The sequence below is a fragment of the Taurulus bubalis genome (assembly GCF_910589615.1).
Source record: "Taurulus bubalis genome assembly, chromosome: 1".
Taxonomy (NCBI): domain Eukaryota; kingdom Metazoa; phylum Chordata; class Actinopteri; order Perciformes; family Cottidae; genus Taurulus; species Taurulus bubalis.
Window position 1 is genome coordinate 44799072 of NC_136589.1, and position 19808 is coordinate 44818879.

The window sequence follows — 19808 nt, forward strand, 5'->3', positions numbered from 1 at the left end:
AAACAAGTTAAAATTATCAAATGATTGTTGTCTGTATTTTTATACCAAACTGACTGTACAAGATTTAATTAAAGAGTAAATGATAAATGACAATCAACATTCACTTACATGCTACATAAATTCACAAAGCGTTATTATATTTGTTTAAAATTCAAATTCAGACATTTAGTTTTGATCCAAAGTGCAACATTTAGTTTTAAATATAAAGTGTCTTTGTGACTTGAGTGTGACCTTATCTAGCGAACACATTTCAAGAAATAAATACAGGAATAAAAATCAATTAATACATGTAAAAGTTTAAAAAGACAGTTCATTAAAAAATATAAAATCTACACAAAAATTCTGATGTCTTTAGTAAAAGTACAATAAATATGTCATGTTTTTGTATAAAATGATAATGTCATTAAAGTACATCAAAAAAAACAATGGATGTCGACTGCTTAATAAATCAATAAAGCATCAGTTGGTGGAACTGACGGCTCTGTGCAGTCTGGAGGCTCATGATTCACCGCTGGACTCAACAATACTTTGTTTATAATAAAATAATGAGAAAAAGAGTCACGGCTTCAGGTTTCGTTCACAGGTCGTCTCCTGGGCAGCTGATGATGATTATGAAAACAGAGACCTGCAATAGAAGAGGTGTAACACTTAATGGATGACTCCAGAGGTCATTCTCTCAGAATGTGATGTCCCGTCACCAACAGCTCAGAGCGCTGCGGCGGCTGCTTTTATTCAGCGTTCCTGAACGCAGCACAGCGCCATCAAGAAGCAACGTTTGTTTACATTCTTCTTCCTGGAAGTCGACACAGCTCCTCCTTACCGATGACATCACACGCATCGGGAGAGACGGCCCGCTCTGATTGGCCTGGACCTACGCTTCACTGTACTACATCTAAGAGGTACATATAGTCCTTGATACTGTACTACATATCAGGTATATATTGTACACATCAATAATTATAAAACAGTAATATTATATTCTGCAGAATGAGTCCTTTTACTTGTGGTATTTTAAGTATATTTTGATGATACCACTTTTATACTTTTCTGTACGGTGGTATGACTCACTGACTGATGAAGATGAAGGCGATGAAGATCATGGCTCGGCATAGAGGCGGGCCTGTTCCGTCACGCTCATCTGGTCGTCCGTCTTCCCAAACATCAGCAGCTGGAGCTCACCGCTCAGCTGTCAACAACAACAACCATGAAACATCAAGCTCAACCTGTCTCACTTCCTGTCTCACTGGCTCCTGTCGACCACATAGCGCTTTAAAACACTAGTATGTAGCTTCAGCAGTTCCTCTCTAGTTTTTAATCAAACCAGCAGCAGGAAGTAGAGACTCTGTTGGGGACTATTTTCCTTGGAGGATGAATCCACATTGGGTCTACTTGTACGTAGGCATAAACTGTGATGAGAACAGTGAGGCTCTGGATAGTTTAACTGGAGCTCCAGTCCGGACCAGTTCAAACAGGTCCAGTCTTGTCCAAGACCATGATAGACAATATTTTAATTGAAAATGTTAAGTACAAGCACATGACACCTTGTGGTTCAGGTCTCGGCGTGCTTGAGGGTCAGTCTCACCTCAAAGGGATTCAGTCTGCTAGCAGGACATCCAGGTGAGTGCAGCAGGTAGCTGACCGGCTGCTGACACCACCACACCTCCATCTGCCGGTCCAGTGGGAAGCAGCCAAACTCCTCACAGCCCGGCACAGAGCTAGACTCTCCCTGGTCCTGTAAACCAGAGCTGGACTCTCCCTGGTCCTGTAAACCAGAGCTGGACTCTCCCTGGTCCTGTAGTCTAGAGCTAGACTCTCCCTGGTCCTGTAGTCCAGTGCTAGACTCTCCCTGGTCCTGTAGTCCAGAGCTAGACTCTCCCTGGTCCTGTAGTCCAGAGCTAGACTCTCCCTGGTCCTGTAGTCCAGAGCTAGACTCTCCTTGGACCTGTAGTCCAGAGCTAGACTCTCCCTGGTCCTGTAGTCCAGAGCTAAACTCTCCCTGGTCCTGTAGTCCAGAGCTAGACTCTCCCTGGACCTGTAGTCCAGAGCTAGACTCTCCCTGGACCTGTAGTCCAGAGCTAGACTCTCCCTGGACCTGCAGGGATAGGGATATAGATAGAGATATATAGATATATATATATATCTACAGGTGAGATGTTATGAGGGACGTCATGAACCACATTGAGGCCTACGCAGGTCAGCAGAACATGAAACCAGAAGAACACTTAGAACTTAGAAAAGTGTTTTCAGCGTGCAGCAGGTAGCGGGACCAGTCCCGGCTCGACCAGCAGTAACAACAGCGCTGTGGCTTGTTTATGACTAAATAAGACTGCAGATATAAAAACAGCAACACAACCAGCAGTTCACTCACCAGATGCACATAACCCTCCGTGCGAAAGGAGTCATCAGTAAATCCACCAGCAAGTCCGTTTCTCAGGCTTGAGCCTGAGCTTCTAGGTTCTAGCTTCTACCTAGAAGTTTCTTTCGTTGACAGAAGTGATGCCACTGACCAATCACAGCACATGTTAATGGTCACGCTGGTCCACTGACCAATCATACTTCCACGCCATTTCACGGGCGCTTGCACGTCAAAGAATACACCCAGCTTGACAAACTAAAGATCTGATTTGTTGAAGTCCATGACAATTAACCACAACGTCCACTCTCTGTGTACTTTAATCTGCAAAGGCCTGCACTGCTATCATTGAGTCCATCCTCTGCTCCTCCATCAGTGCCTGGCACGCTGCAGCCACTACCAAGCGTCTGGCAAGCTGCAGCGCATCATCCACTCCACTGAGAGGTGATTGGCTGCAATCTGCCGTCCCTCCAGGACTTGTTCGCTTCCAGGACTCTGAAGCGAACAAGAAAGATTGTAGCTGATCCCTCTCACTCTGGACATAGTCTGTTGGTCCTGTCACCACCAGGACCAAGACCTCAGGGTCCACCAAGCCCAAGACCTCACGTCCCACCAAGCCCAAGACCTCACGTCCCACCAAGCCCAAGACCTCACGTCCCACCAGGACCAAGACCAAGACCCACCAGGATCCAGGCCCCACCAGGATCAATACCTCACGTCACACTAACAGTTTTTTTCTCGTCGGCAGTCGGGCTCATCAACAGAGCCGGCCCTCACGACTATTTCCTTCTGGTCACTCCCCTGCACATCCCTCCACATCTCATTAGGGCCTGAGCGACTGACAGAGTATTGTATGGGGTATTTTTCTTCATGATCCTTATTTTTGTACACTGGACTGCTTTTTGGGGGACTGTCATATTCAAAAACTCACCAAATTTGGGACGCTTGTCAGGTGAAAATATCGATGTATTAAAGCCGGAAAATAAAGTTCCAAAAAAATGACTCTAGCGCCCCTAGAAGTTGGACCGGCGACGCCCCTCGTCCAGAATGTTTTTTTGACATGAAAAAATTCACACATGTCCATCTCCACCTGCTCTACAAAAAAGCCTCTCAGACCCATAAAGTCCGCCTATGGATATTTTCCGTTATTTTGAATTCAGTGAAAAACACGATTTCACACTTTTCTCCTACACGCTTGGTCCCTTTCATACCAAACTTGGGGTATATGTGCACATTGCATCCCCTAACTTGCACTAAATCAGTCTTGCGATTTAAACAGTAGGGGGCGCTACAGTAATTCGGCCAATTTGGGATTTTTGGGCTAATTTTGTCATTTTTTGCCTTTCTGCCAAAGCCTTAATTTCTGTTCAAGGATGATCTCAAGACCCTCGCGTGTATAGGGTGCGCTTTTTTAGCGAACGGCGCCAACGGCCTCGACGTGACGTGGACCCAAAGACAAACCTATTTTGTGCTAATCGCTATGTGAGAGAAGGCTATTGGAACTCGTAGATACATGATGCAATCTGCCCAATACTCCTCATGTATGATGCCAGTCCAGGCCTGAGTACATGTACATGAAGAAATGTTAACATTGTCATCGCCCCACCGACAGCCAAAAGTAAATCAGCCAAACGGCATCCGATTTACATGTAATTTACATGATTTAGTCTACACTTCACATAGAGAACCATGATGCACAGTGTATGTTCAAATTGTCATAGCACCACCTACTGGCCAAACGGCATCGGAATTACATGCAATTTAAATGACCTGCTATACTCTGCACGTAGACAAACATGATGCATGTTGTCCAGCGTGTCGTCTATCGCCACAGGGCGGATGCGGGAACTGATGAAGTGCTTGCAAAGGGCGTTTTCCCGCGTCATGTGCTCCACCGGGGTAAAAGAACGTCAGACCCGCCGGCGACCCCGAACGTGCCGGGGCGAGCGAGCAGCTCTAATATTTAAAAACTCTTGCCACTTTACTTTAAACTTGTCACATTCACACTACACTCACATTTGTGCACTTTATTTTAATGTTTTATTCTAATATAGAATAGTAGATTCAATTGTAAACATTCCTCCCATTATTGCACTTTGTTTATCGTTAAATGTTTATTGTTAAATGTTATGCACCTCCTACCAGGACAAAATTATTGTATGAGAAAACGTACATGGCAATAAATGGTTCTGATTAAACTGCTATAGATGTGTGTGTAGACTGTAGACGTGTGTGTAGACTGGATGTGTGTGTAGACGAATGTAGATGTGTGTGTAGACGAATGTAGAGGTGTTTGTAGACGACTGTAGAGGCGTGTGTAGACGACTGTAGAGGTGTGTGTAGACGACTGTAGAGGTGTGTGTAGACTGTAGAGAGGTGTGTGTAGACTGTAGAGAGGTGTGTGTAGACTGTAGAGAGGTGTGTAGACTGTAGAGAGGTGTAGACATCTGTACATGTGTGTAGACTGTAGATTGTAGAAGTGTGCAGACGGTAGACGTGTGTGCAGACGGTAGACGTGTGTAGACTACTGTAGATGTGTGTATAGACTGTAGGTGTGTGTAGACTACTATAGGTGTGTGTAGACTACTGTACATGTGTGTAGACTACTGTAAATGTGTGTAGACTGTAGAGAGGCGTGTAGACTGTAGAGAGGCGTGTAGACTGTAGAGATGTGTAGACATCTTTACATGCGTGTAGACTGTAGATGTGTGTAGACTAATATAGAGGTGTGTGTAGACTAATGTAGAGGTGTGTGTAGACTAATGTAGAGGTGTGTGTAGACTAATGTAGAGGTGTGTGTAGACTGTAGAGACGCGTGTAGACTGTAGAGACGCGTGTAGACTGTAGAGATGTGTAGACATCTGTACATGTGTGTAGACTGTAGATGTGTGTAGACTACTGTACGTGTGTGTAGACTGTAGAGACGCGTGTAGACTGTAGAGACGCGTGTAGACTGTAGAGAGGTGTGCAGACTACTGTACATGTGTGTAGACTACTGTACATGTGTGTAGACTACTATATGTGTGTATAGACTGTACATGTGTGTAGACGAATGTAGAGGTGTGTGTAGACTACTGTAGAGGTGTGTGCAGACTGTAGAGATGCGTGTAGACTGTAGAGATGCGTGTAGACTGTAGAGATGCGTGCAGACATCTGTACATGTGTGTAGACTGTAGATTGTAGAAGTGTGCAGACGGTAGACGTGTGTGCAGACGGTAGACGTGTGTAGACTACTGTAGATGTGTGTATAGACTGTAGGTGTGTGTAGACTACTGTACATGTGTGTAGACTACTGTACATGTGTGTAGACTACTGTACATGTGTGTAGACTACTGTAGAGGTGCGTGTAGACTGTAGAGAGGCGTGTAGACTGTAGAGATGTGTCGACTGTAGAGATGTGTAGACATCTTTACATGCGTGTAGACTGTAGATGTGTGTAGACTAATGTAGAGGTGTGTGTAGACTAATGTAGAGATGCGTGTAGACTGTAGAGACGCGTGTAGACTGTAGAGACGCGTGTAGACTGTAGAGACGCGTGTAGACTGTAGAGATGTGTAGACATCTGTACATGTGGGTAGACTGTAGATTGTAGATGTGTGTAGACTGTAGGTGTGTGTAGACGACTGTACATGTGTGTAGACTACTATAGGTGTGTGTAGACTACTATAGGTGTGTGTAGACTACTATAGGTGTGTGCAGACGGTAGACGTGTGTGCAGACGGTAGACGTGTGTGCAGACTACGGTAGACGTGTGTGCAGACTACGGTAGACGTGTGTGTAGACTACGGTAGACGTGTGTGTAGACTACGGTAGACGTGTGTGCAGACGGTAGACGTGTGTGCAGACGGTAGACGTGTGTAGACTACTGTAGAGAGGTGTGTTGACTGTAGAGAGGCGTGTAGACATCTGTACATGTGTGTAGACTGTAGATGTGTGTAGACTGTAGACGTGTGTAGAGTGTAGATGTGTGTAGACTACTGTACATGTGTGTAGACTAATGTAGAGGTGTGTGTAGACTGTAGAGACGCGTGTAGACTGTAGAGACGCGTGTAGACATCTGTACATGTGTGTAGACTGTAGATGCGTGTAGACTACTGTATATGTGTGTAGACTACTGTAGGTGTGTGTAGACTAATATATGTGTGTGTAGACTAATATATGTGTGTAGACTACTGTACGTGTGTAGACGAATGTAGAGGTGTGTGTAGACGAATGTAGAGGTGTGTGTAGACGAATGTAGAGGTGTGTGTAGTCAAATGTAGAGGTGTGTGTAGTCAAATGTAGAGGTGTGTGTAGACTGTAGATGTGTGTAGACTACTGTCGGTGTGTGTAGACTACTGTCGGTGTGTGTAGACTAATGTAGAGGTGTGTTTAGACTGTAGAGACGCGTGTAGACTGTAGAGACGCGTGTAGACTGTAGAGACGCGTGTAGACATCTGTACATGTGTGTAGACTGTAGATGTGTGTAGACTACTGTAGGTGTGTGTAGACTAATATATGTGTGTATAGACTGTAGATGTGTGTAGACTACTGTACGTGTGTAGACGAATGTAGAGGTGTGTGTAGACGAATGTAGAGGTGTGTGTAGACAAATGTAGAGTGTGTGTAGTCAAATGTAGAGGTGTGTGTAGACACTAGAGATGTGTGTAGACACTAGAGATGTGTGTAGACTGTAGATGTGTGTAGACTACTGTCGGTGTGTGTAGACTACTGTCGGTGTGTGTAGACCACTGTCGGTGTGTGTAGACCACTGTACATGTGTGTAGACAACTGTACATGTGCGTAGACTGTAGGTTGTAGATCTGTGTAGACTGTAGGTGTGTGTAGACTACTGTAGATGTGTGTAGACTACGGTACATGTGTGTAGACTACGGTAGATGTGTGTAGACTACGGTAGATGTGTGTAGACGGTAGGTGTGGATAGACTGTAGATGTGTGTGTAGACTACTGTAGATGTGTGTGTAGACTACTGTAGATGTGTGTGTAGACTACTGTAGACGAGTGTGCAGACCTGGGAGCTGCTGCTGGACTGTTGATTAGCAGGATGGCCTCTTGGCTCCTCCCAGGTGAGGTTCATCCTCCTGCTCCAACAGACCGAGTCCTGCAGCACAAACAGACTCAACCCACAGCTCTAATGGAGGTGCGCTTGTTTTCTCACCAGGCTCCTCTCACCTGGCCCTGGCTCTTGTTGTGGATCTTCAGTGGGGTTGGTGTTTGAGGGGCCGGCGTCCACAACGCTCTCACCGTGTCCCTGGTATCTGAGGAAGTCCTGAACCACATGAAGGCTGGATCAGCTGCCTGCTCACGGTGAGGTACAACAAACAGAGAGCATGTGGAGCTTACTGGCAGTGCAGGCAGCAGAGGTCCTGGCTGCTGTGGGTGCTGTGGGCGGGGTGCTTCAGGGAGCAGACCGGGGTGGAGGTGAGAGCCGGGCGCTGGACCTTCAGGTCCTCCACGCCACAAAGGCTGAGGAGCTGAACAAAACAGAGGTCAGGAGGACATAGAGCGGGACAGACGGCAACAGGGTCTCAGGTCTTCACCTCAGACGGGGAGAAGCTCAGAGTCCCCGCGGTGAAGGAGGCTCCGTCCTGCCGGCTCACCGGCTGCTCCTTCATTCCTGCAACCTGCGAGAACAACGCGTCACCACGGAGCCGTCTGATTGGCCCTGATGGACTGATCAGCTGCTTCTTACATAACTCCGGCTCAGATCCACGCCTGCCGGGTCCTCTTCTGTGAACAGAGATGGGCTCTCTTCCTTTGGGCAGCAGCTCCAGGCCCCCGAGCTCTGTGACGAGATCACAGATCAGGTACAGAGTCGCCACGTCTTGACATTCACTTCTGCATTTATTTACACGCTTCTCTTCAAAGAAAGGTTTCAGATCAATATTTTCTCCAGATTTTGTTCAAGTCAGAAACATCAACGAGACAACCGGATCTGAAGGACTGGACCAGCGGGCGGAGCCTCAGCCGTGACATACCAGCTCCATCAGTTCTGCGGACGTGGTCAGCTCGCACATGCTCAGTGAGGAGCCGTAACCCGAGGAGGAGGCAGGGCCACAGACGGAGCACAGGTGAGCCTGGGGAGTCTGATGGCTGGAGGAGTCCTTCACACTGGACCCCTGTGGAGGAGAGTCATCATCATGAGGGGTCTCATGGGGATTCTCATGAGTGTTCTCATGGGGTTCTCATATGAGGTCTTATGGGGTTCTCATGAGTGTTCTCATGGGGTCTCATATGAGGTATCATGGGGTCTCTTATGAGGTATCATGGGGTCTCATGAGTGTTCTCATGGGGTCTCATGTCGAGGGTCTCATGGGTCGGTCTCAAGGTGGGGGTCTCTTGGGGGCGTAGGGGGTTATGATGGGTGCATGATGGGTGCATGATAGGTGGACCGTGACCTTGGTGGGGATGTTAGCTTTGCTGGGGGGGTCCAAGGTCCTGGATGCTGGTCTGGGGGAGGAGGAGGACCTGGAGGAGCTAGAGGAGGTGATGGAGGAGTTGTGGAGGTGCAGGACCTGCAGGTATCCCTCCTTCTCCACCTTCCTCTTCAGGGTGGAGTTCCAGTGGTTTTTGATGGAGTTGTCCGTCCTGAGAAGATCAATAATACTTTAGGGTCCACATTATATATGAGATGATAGCATCAGGCAACAAGTCCGAGTCCCAAGTCCAACAAGTCCAAGTCCCACAAGTCTGAGTCACGTCCGACAAGTCTGAATTTAGTTTTATATTAAGAGATAATGTATGAATTTAGTTTCATACTAAGAGATAATGTATGAATTTAGTTTTTAGATAATGAGATAATGTATGAATTTAGTTTGCCTCATAATAAGAGATAATGTTTTAACATAGAACTAAGATTTGATCATTTCTAGCGCCTTTTCAATAGCAAACAAATGTTCCTTCAATCGTTTTCCTGAACAAAATAAATTTGTACTGTCAGCAAAAATGACAAATTTGAATAATTTAGTAAGATTAAAAATATGGTTAATACAAAGTATATAAAGTATTGGACCCATGACTGATCCATGTGGTACTCAACAGGTGACCTTCCTAAGTCCTGACACCATGTCATTAACTCACTGCGTGTTTACCAGGAGCTTCCACCAGGAGTGATGATCCCTCTTCTCCATACTTCTAATGTAATTAATCATTTACTGTGATTGTGTTTACCAGGAGCTTCTAGCAGGAGTGATGATCCCTCTTCTCCATACTTCTAATGTAATTAATCATTTACTGTGCTTGTGTTTACCAGGAGCTTCTAGCAGGAGTGATGATCCCTCTTCTCCATACTTCTAATGTAATTAATCATTTACTGTGATTGTGTTTACCAGGAGCTTCTAGCAGGATTGATGATCCCTCTTCTCCATACTTCTAATGTAATCAATTAGTTACTGTGATCTATACATCAAGAGCCTTTTATTCATGGAATGCCTATCTCCAGTTTTAAATATCGGTATTACCTTTGCAGTTTTTATTTTATTAGGAAAAATACCTTTTTGAAAGGCTGATTAAATATATAGGTCAGAGGTCCTACAATATGATGTGGTGTTATTGTGGATATATATATATATATATATATATATATATATATATATATATATATATATATATATATATATACGTGGCATTGATTCAACAAGGTGCTGAAAACATTCTTTAGAAATGTTGGCCCATATTGATAGGATAGCATCTTGCAGTTGATGGAGATTGTGGGATGCACATCCAGGGCACGAAGCTCCCGTACCACCACATCCCAAAGATGCTCTATTGGGTTGAGATCTGATGACTGTGGGGGCCATTTTAGTACAGTGAACTCAATGTCATGTTCAAGAAACCAATTAGAAATGATTGGAGCTTTGTGACATGGTGCATTATCCTGCTGGAAGTAGCCATCAGAGGATGGGTACATGGTGGCCATAAAAGGGATGGACATGGTCAGAAACAATGCTCAGGTAGGCCGTGGCATTTAAACGATGCCCAATTGGCACTAAGGGGCCTAAAGTGTGCCAAGAAAACATCCCCACACCATTACACCACCACCACCACCACCAGCCTGCACAGTGGTAACAAGGCATGATGGGTCCATGTTCTCGTTCTGTTTACGCCAAATTCTGACTCTACCATCTGAATGTCTCAACAGAAATCGAGACTCATCAGACCAGGCAACATTTTTCCAGTCTTCAACTGTCCAATTTTGGTGAGCTCTTGCAAATTGCAGCCTCTTTTTCCTATTTGTAGTGGAGATGAGTGGTACCCGGTGGGGTCTTCTGCTGTTGTAGCCCATCCGCCTCAAGGTTGTGCGTGTTGTGGCTTCACAAATGCTTTGCTGCATACCTGGGTTGTAACGAGTGGTTATTTCAGTCAAAGTTGCTCTTCTATCAGCTTGAATCAGTCGGCCCATTCTCCTCTGACCTCTAGAATCAACAAGGCATTTTCGCCCACAGGACTGCCGCATACTGGATGTTTTTCCCTTTTCACACCATTCTTTGTAAACCCTAGAAATGGTTGTGCGTGAAAATCCCAGTGACTGAGCAGATTGTGAAATACTCAGACCGGCCCGTCTGGCACCAACAACCATGCCACGCTCAAAATTGCTTAAATCACCTTTCTTTCCCATTCTGACATTCAGTTTGGAGTTCAGGAGATTGTCTTGACCAGGACTACACCCCTAAATGCATTGAAGCAACTGCCATGTGATTGGTTGATTAGATAATTGCATTAATGAGAAATTGAACAGGTGTTCCTAATAATCCTTTAGGTGTGTCATATATATATATATAAATAAATAAATAAATAAATGTAGTGTGCTGTCAAATGGTTTATGATCGCAGAGAAAATGATTTTGAAAGGCTGATGGTCAACAAATATACATTGATGGAGAACATTGCGTGAATCTTTTTACCCTAAATTCAGTCTTTACAGAGACGAGGACTGTTTGTTTGTTAGTTAGAGAGGGAGGACTGTTTGTTTGTTAGTTAGAGAGGGAGGACTGTTTGTTTGTTAGTTAGAGAGGGAGGACTGTTTGTTTGTTAGTTAGAGAGGGAGGACTGTTTGTTTGTTTGTTAGTTAGTTAGAGAGGGAGGACTGCTTGTTTGTTTGTTAGTTAGTTAGAGAGGGAGGACTGTTTGTTTGTTAGTTAGAGAGGGAGGACTGTTTGTTTGTTAGTTAGAGAGGGAGGACTGTTTGTTTGTTTGTTAGTTAGTTAGAGAGGGAGGACTGCTTGTTTGTTTGTTAGTTAGTTAGAGAGGGAGGACTGTTTGTTTGTTAGTTAGAGAGGGAGGACTGTTTGTTTGTTTGTTAGTTAGTTAGAGAGGGAGTACTGCTTGTTTGTTTGTTAGTTAGTTAGAGAGGGAGGACTGTTTGTTTGTTTGTTAGTTAGGTAGAGAGGGAGGACTGCTCCACACAGTGTTGGCTACAAATGAAGCTCAGGATGGGTTGTTTAGTTCTGATGTGGTCTGGCTTGTGATAAACGTGTCATTGCAGCAGCGGGGAACCCACCTGCCGGGCAGCAGCTTGGAGATGTCGGCCCAGCGGTTCCCCAGCAGCCTGTGGGCCTGGCAGATGATGCGGTCCTCCTCCAGCAGCCAGCCGCTCTTCTTCACCGTGGGGTTCAGGTGGTTGTGCCAGCGCTCGCGGCACTGCTTCCCGTTACGAGTGTGCAGGTGTTTAGCGATGAGCGACCAGCGCTTCATGCCGTACTTCTCAACCAGCTGGAGAACCTGTACAGGAAGTGACATCACAAGTAATAGAAGTCTACAGAGGAGTCCCACGTCCAACAATTCTGAGTCCCACGTCCAACAAGTCTGAGTCCCACGTCCAACAAGTCCATTCAAGATATCAGTAAAAAAAGTGTCAAGTTTGACTGGCTGATGCGATGCAAGTTTCATACAGTATGTAGTAAAGTGTAATAGTACGATAGTACTCTATACTCCTATAGTAATAGTCGTATAGTACTGTAAGCAATGGCAGTGTAAAGTGTGAGTGTCTACCCTCTCATCCTCCTCATGGGTCCAGGGACCTTTGACTAGCTCTGGGTTTTTTATGTGCTGCCACCTCCGCTGACACTCCACATCTGACCTCTGACCCTGAGACACAACAGAGACAGTTAGGACTTCTTCTGCTGGCTTGAGCAACAGTTAGCTCAGACGTTAGCTCTGTAACTGATGCGTGGCTTGAACAACAGTTAGCTCAGACGTTAGCTCTGTAACCAGAGGTGTCAAAAGTATTCACATTCATTACTCAAGTAGAAGTATAGATACTAGGGTTTAAAAATACTTCTGTAAAAGTTGAAGTATCAACTCAAGCTTTTTACTTAAGTAAACGTACTGGTTTCAAAACTACTTAAAAGTATAAAAGTAATGTAAGGGGATTTTTTTTTCCATTAAGGTCAAACTCTTAAGCCGCGTCTCAGGGGCCTATAGTGCACTACCCCACCTCCCCCCAATACAATATTTTTTTTAAAGGCCATAATGACTATAATGTTTTAAAATGTTATGTTGAAAAATGTGGGATGCACTAGGCTACCCGTTTCAGCTGCATATATGCCCATTGAAAATGATTACATTTTATTACAATGCAAATACATTTACATCTTAACTTTCCAGGTATACCCAAAGGTATACCCAAAGTAAATTGCAAGCTGTACTTGAACTATTTGGAGTAAATGCCGGTCTTGGTCTCTTTTGAAAGGTAACACTCTGAAGCTGTTTCCCCTCAATAGTCAGAATCACTTTAAGTGCTGCTGACACTGAGTTATATAAGTTTGAACACACTAAAGTATAAGGTTTTTATTTCCGCCTGAACATTTCTTTGTAAATAGATGCCTGTAGATGACTATAAATGGGACTTATGGACTGGAAAACACAATGGAACCATAGCCTGAAGCCTTTTCTAGTCTAAGTAAAAAGCAGATAACAATATCACAGAAAATGAATATTTTACACATGTTTTTCTAATGAAATGTCAAGGCATTTTTTCATTTTGAGACGGAAAATATTCATGAGATATATATATATATATATATATATATATATATATATATATATATATATATATATATATATATATATATATATATATATATATATATATATATATATATATATATACACACACACACACACACACATATACACATACACACTATGTATCTATTACAAAGGCTTATAAGTCTTGCAAACTTATAATAATAATAATAATACATTAATTTTATATAGCGCTTTTCAAAATGCTCAAAGACGCTTTACATGGGACAGAGACAAACGGAACAAAACAAAAAAAAGAAAGACAATAGAGCAAACAAACAGAACATCCCCAGCACAAAAGAAAACTGGAGAAGCTGTGCAGAATGAGTCCTGTAGTGGAGGGTAAGGAACAGGGGCTAGCAGGTGAAGGCGAGTTTGGAGAGGTGGGCCTTGTGGGCCCGCCCGATTGAAGACATGGTGGGAGCCCGACGGATGTGAACGGGGAGGGCGCACCGGAGGAGGGGGGGTGCAACAGCTGAAGGCCCTGTCACGCCAGGTCTGGCGCCCGGTCCTGATGGTCTCCAGAGTGCTCTGTGGCTGCAACGGAGCAACGGGGCCGACGGAGAAGTCCCAGTGCCCCGATGGCCGAGACGAACAGAGGAGCAAAGAAGCTGTTGAGCTGGAGGAGCCGCGAGCTGGAGTACTGCAGAAACATGCCAGCCCAGAGCAGCAGCAAGGAGCACGGACAGGAGTGTCCAGGAGGGAGCCGGTTGGCTCATCGACAGCCGTCGGCCAGCGAGAGACCACCGGCCAGCCAGCTAGTTGTCCAGGGAGTAGACGGTAGCCATGAAGCGCAGGTGAAGCGACAGGCACGCCAAGACAATCCACAGCAGGCAGGTGATCGGAGCAGGACAGTCGAGAGGCCATCCAGGCAACACGCCTGAGAGCAGTAGCATGGACATGGTATCAGCAGGGAGCCGGCTGGCTTGTCGGTAACCACCAGCTAGCGAGAGACCGTCAGTTAGCCAGTTAGTTGTCCAGGAAGTAGACGGTAGCAGACTAGAGCAGGTGCAAGCAGGTAAGCAAACAAATCCAGGACGAAACGTTGCAGTAGAAAGTAGAGTACGTTGAATGAACTTAACTACACTGATAAATAAATAATACGGTACAGAAAAAAACAAACAAAACAAACACAAAACAAACAAAAACGGTGCCAGACAGAGCGGCGTTAGTACTCGCCAGCGTACCCGTTACCTAGCAACTATTCATATTTACTACCAGTATTGCTGACACAGAGAAAATTAAGTATAAATGCATTTTCATGCTAATTCAAGGCCAAACTGAAGCTCTATCAGCAGCTGTCTCTTCTCATCAAATTGAAGGCTGTTGGGATGACCTGCCCCCCCCCCTCTTCCTGCTAATTGTTTTTTAGGCATTTTCATTGGCTGTACGAAACGCCTCTAACGTAGCTTCTGGTTGGGTAATGTAGCCTGTCAGTCAGGACATGAAGCTCCTATTGGTTCAAGTGGGGTTTCAATAGAAACGCTAGATTTCGTTTGTAGCTGTGCCATCATGCAAACTTGCTTTTTCTAAAAACGAAACGTTATTCTTTCATATCTTCCAGCTGATATGAAATGATGCAACACCAGTTGATGGATATTTATGGATGTAATCACGTGTTTTGGACTAAATCTTTTATGATTTTTTTTTATTGGGCTTTCACGACATAACAACGCCGTTTTTGTTGGAATGTTATGGATTTATGGATCAATATGCGGCGTCATCGGTGAGATGCCTGGTTTTTGCTATCATTTGTTTGTTTGTTGTTGTCTGACAAAAGTCTTGTTTGTAGCTGCTGTGGTGGTCTGATCTTGAAACAGGTTGCATAGCTGGAATCCCAAGAATCGTAGGTTGAGAAACAGCTAGCTCAGACGTTAGCTCTGTAACGGATGCGTGGCTTGAGCAACAGTTAGCTCAGACGTTAGCTCTGTAACTGATGCGTGGCTTGAGCAACAGTTAGCTCAGACGCCAGCTCTGTAACGGATGCGTGGCTTGAGCAACAGTTAGCTCAGACGTTAGCTCTGTACCGGATGCCTGGCTTGAGCAACAGTTAGCTCAGACGTTAGCTCTGTAACTGATGCGTGGCTTGAGCAACAGTTAGCTCAGATGTTAGCTCTGTAACGGATGCGTGGCTTGAGCAACAGTTAGCTCAGACGTTAGCTCTGTAACGGATGCGTGGCTTGAGCAACAGTTAGCTCAGACGTTAGCTCTGTAACTGATGCGTGGCTTGAGCAACAGTTAGCTCAGACGTTAGCTCCGTAACTGATGCGTGGCTTGAGCAACAGTTAGCTCAGACGTTAGCTCTGTAACTGATGCGTGGCTTGAGCAACAGTTAGCTCAGACGTTAGCTCTGTAACGGATCAGTGAGGCGCTGATGGGTTTAGATGGATTCCTGGGAGTGTTGGGTAGAAGAAGAGAACACACACAGACTTTTCCCCCACAATTCTACCTCAGCTCTACTACTTTACCTTTGACCAATAGTCAATCCTACTAGCGCTTGAACGCATCATAATGTAACTCAATACAACCTCTGCTACAACTATTAGCTCTGGTGTTTAGCCAAGCAGCTAACGTTTCTCTGTTCTTATGCGACCAGAAGAAGTGAAATCAAACTCCTCACTTTGAAATGCAGAGACACGGAGGACCAGCTGCTGGAGCCCAACTCCTTCACCATCCTGTGCAGCTTCTCGTCCTGAGGAGGAAGATCATCACCTTTAGACTCATGTCTCACTTCCAGTGAGAGTAAATATCCTGACAGGACACACACCGTTTCTGAGCTAGCCATGAATGCTAACATGATGACAGGACACACAGTTCCTGAGCTAGCCATGAATGCTAATATGATGAGGACACACAGTTTCTGAGCTAGCCATTAATGCTAACATGATGACAGGGCACACACACAGTTCCTGAGCTAGCCATGAATGCAAAGATGACGACATCACCTCGTCTTTTGTCCATCCAGGCTTCTGTACATTCTCCCTGGAGAGTCCTTCTTTACGTCCCAGACCACTGGAGCGCCTCTTGGTGCTGCGAGAGAGACACACGCACAGTCAGATACACACACACACACACACACACACACACACACACACACACACACACACACACACACTCACACCACATACAGTCACACCACATACAGCCACACACACAGACACATACAGTCACACACACAGACACATACAGTCACTCACACAGAGTCAGACAAACACAGTCACACACATACACAGAGTCACACACACACATACAGTCACACACACACATACAGTCACACACAGACAGTGATACACAGTCACACACACTAAAGACCCTGCTGGAGCTCTGAAGGACCTAACCAATCAGGGTTATAGACTAGCTCAGAGACAGACACTACTTTGACAGACTGAGTGACAGACAGGTGAGTGACAGCTCTCACCAGGCCCTGCGGATCCTGCTGCTCATCTCTGCTGCTTTATGAAGGCTGACACTCTGAAGGCTGCTGGGAGACACAGGTGATGATGTCACCACACACAGGTGAGACTACTGATGATGTCACCAAACACAGGTGAGGCAACTGATGATGTCACCACATACAGGTGAGGCTACTGATGATGTCACCACACACAGGTGAGGCTACTGATGAGGTCACCACACATAGGTGAGGCTATTGATGACGTCACCACACACAGGTGAGACTACTGAGTGACGTCATCAAACACAGGCGATGCTCTAGAACAGACAGCACTGTGACTACTGAGTGACGTCACTTCATCAATGTTAAGAACGATCTGGCGGTTGAGCTAGCTGGCGTTAGCAGGAGTTAGCCCCTGGGGTTGAGAAGCAGCCACTAAAGCCGTTTAAAGTGAGAGGAGAACCGGATCAGACCGGTTCTGGGACCGGGGAGAGGCGGCTCTGTTCCCGGTACATGGCTGCCTGCATGCTCGCTGCCGCATCGGGGAAACGGCGCAGGTCGGTGAACTTACCGGCGACGGTTGGCGGAAGAGTGGTAAGGTCTCGAGGCAGAGCGCGTGCTCTTCAGGCACGGGGCTCCTCTGATTGGACGACCCAGTCCTGACGTCACTATGTCTATGGCGTCGATAGACGCTTATTTATTTATTTAATAAAAGAAATCACTTGTTTATTGGTTTGATAAAATAAGTTATTTATGTATTTATCTATTCGTTTTTAAATAAAAAAAGTCACTTTTATATTCGTTTGATAAAATAAGTTATTTATTTGTTTATCTATTTATTTATTCAATAAATGAAGTCACTTTTATATTCGTTTGATAAAAGAAGTTATTTGTTTATTCATCTATTTATTTATTCATCTATTTAATAAATTACGTCACTTTTTTATTGGTTTGATAAAAGAAGTTATTTATTTTTAAATAAAAGAAGTCACTTTTATATTCGTTTGAAAAATAATTTATTTATATATTTATTTATTTTAATAAAGGAAATCACTTTTGTTATTAGTTTAGTAAAATAAATAACTTATTTATTTATCCATTTACTTATTTAATAAAATAAGTCACTTTTTTATTAGTTTGAAAAATAAGTTATTTATTTTAATAAAATAAGTAACTTTTTTAATTTATTTAGTAAAATAAGTCACTTTGTATAATAATTTGTATATAATATAATATAGAAGTAAATTATTTATTTTAATAAAAGACGTTTTTTTTATTCGTTTAACAAAATAAGTAACACATTTATAATACTTGTTTTCGTGTTTCTACGTCTCCTGTACTTAGCTCTGCTGCTGTCATCCCGCTGCGGCACTAATACAGCGTTACATTGTGTTATCTTAGTGTATGACCAAATCAAACGTTGTTATGTATTTACAGGTTCAACTGAGACCACTCTTCTTCATGAGTTGTGGTGAGCGTCTTCTTCTCTCGACGGGAACACACCTCCATCTAGCGGCAGAGCGAGGACCTGCAGCCACAGCGCTGTTACCAGAGCCTCAACTTTATTACAGCGAACACAGAAGCGGCGCGTGAACGTGACGTCATACCTTGACGTCCGCTAAACTGCATTCTAACCGTTTGTTTGAGAACGAAGCACCGGTAAAAACGAATTTCCCAGAAGCCCTTGCGGGATGACGCCGGCTATCCCGCCCGTTGTGAAAATTTCCCGGCATGCCTTTCTGCAGGCCGAGAAGAAGAAACGTCACGATGGAGTCCGCAGGTGGCTGAAGCTACAAACCGCCTTCTGTTCAGTTGAATAAAGTCGGAGACGTCCATGTTTGTTCAGAGGAAGTCTTTCCGGAGGATCCCAGTCAGCGCCCGTTAGATAGCCGACTCTGCGGCGCAGCTTGCGGGTGAGTTTCCTTCAGCAGCCGCGCGGCGCTGGTGGTGGAGCACCGGGCCGCCATTGAATCACAACAACAGCTTTCCGAGCCACTAGACGCACGTTTACTTCCATTTAGCTCCTCGAGCTCCTCTAGGAGCACGTTTACTTCCATTTAGCTCCTCGAGTTCCTCTAGGAGCACGTTTACTTCCATTTAGCTCCTCTTACCGCCTCTAGGAGCACGTTTACTCCATGTAGCTCCTCTAGGAACACGTTTACCTCCATGTAGCTCCTCTGGGAACACGTTTACCTTCATGTAGCTCCTCTAGGAACACGTTGACCTCCTCTAGCTCCTCTAGGAACACGTTGACCTCCATCTCGCTGCCCTAGACGCACATTTACCTTCATCTAGCTCCTCTAGACGCATGTTTACCTCCATGTAGCTCCTCTAGGAGCACGTTTACTTCCATCTAGCACATCTAGGAACACGTTTACCTCCATAGACGCATGTTTACCTTCATCTAGCTCCTCTTGACGCATCTTTACCTCCATGTAGCTCCTCTAGGAGCACGTTTACTTCCATCTAGCACCTCTAGGAACATGTTTACTTCAATCTAGCTCCTCTAGACGCACGTTTACCTCATGTAGTTCCTCTAGGAACACGTTTACTTCCATCTAGCACCTCTAGGAACACATTTACCTCCATCTAGTTCCTCTAGACACACGTTTACCTCCATGTAGCTCCTATAGGAGCACATTTACTTACATCTAGCTCCTCTAGGAACACGTTTACCCCCATGTAGCTCTAGGAACACTTTAAGGGACAGTGTGAGCTCCTGTAGACCGGACTAACCTTCCGGTCTCCTGGCCCGCAGGTTCCAGCAGGTCACCATGGCGACGGACATTGGCTCCCCGCAGCGGTTCTTTCACATGCCGCGCTTCCAGCACCAGGCGCCGCGGCAGGTGTTCTACAAGAGGCCGGACTTCGCCCAGCAGCAGGCCATGCAGCAGCTCACCTTCGATGGGAAGCGCATGAGGAAGGCCGTGAACCGCAAGACCATCGACTACAACCCGTCTGTCATCAGACACCTGGAGGTAAGCTTCTTCTGCTGGGTGGTGATGATGACATGAAGTCACGCCTCCAGCTCTCTGAC

The 19808-nt window shown here is 45.1% G+C and overlaps 2 protein-coding genes across 2 annotated transcripts in view; one reads left to right on the top strand and one right to left on the bottom strand.

Annotated features, from left to right (window-relative positions):
* LOC306732974 (uncharacterized protein) lies at nucleotides 1-19031 on the bottom strand (the record flags this gene model as incomplete). Its single annotated transcript, XM_079214155.1, has 15 exons — nucleotides 1-625; nucleotides 1069-1186; nucleotides 1583-2086; nucleotides 7526-7622; nucleotides 7697-7827; nucleotides 7894-7977; nucleotides 8046-8138; nucleotides 8332-8472; nucleotides 8752-8941; nucleotides 11852-12072; nucleotides 12343-12438; nucleotides 15998-16069; nucleotides 16323-16407; nucleotides 16796-16858; nucleotides 18934-19031. The coding sequence occupies 14 exons, from the start codon at nucleotides 19029-19031 to the stop codon at nucleotides 1097-1099; spliced, it is 1965 nt and encodes a 654-aa protein (XP_079070281.1). The 3' UTR covers nucleotides 1-625; nucleotides 1069-1096.
* Nucleotides 18536-19808, top strand: part of wdr33 (WD repeat domain 33) — an 11933-nt gene continuing 10660 nt past the window's right edge. Inside the window, exons 1-2 of the mRNA XM_079215254.1 lie at nucleotides 18536-18684; nucleotides 19530-19749. Coding sequence (XP_079071380.1) covers nucleotides 19546-19749 — 204 coding nt within the window. The 5' untranslated portion in view covers nucleotides 18536-18684; nucleotides 19530-19545. The remainder of the gene's footprint in view (nucleotides 18685-19529; nucleotides 19750-19808) is intronic.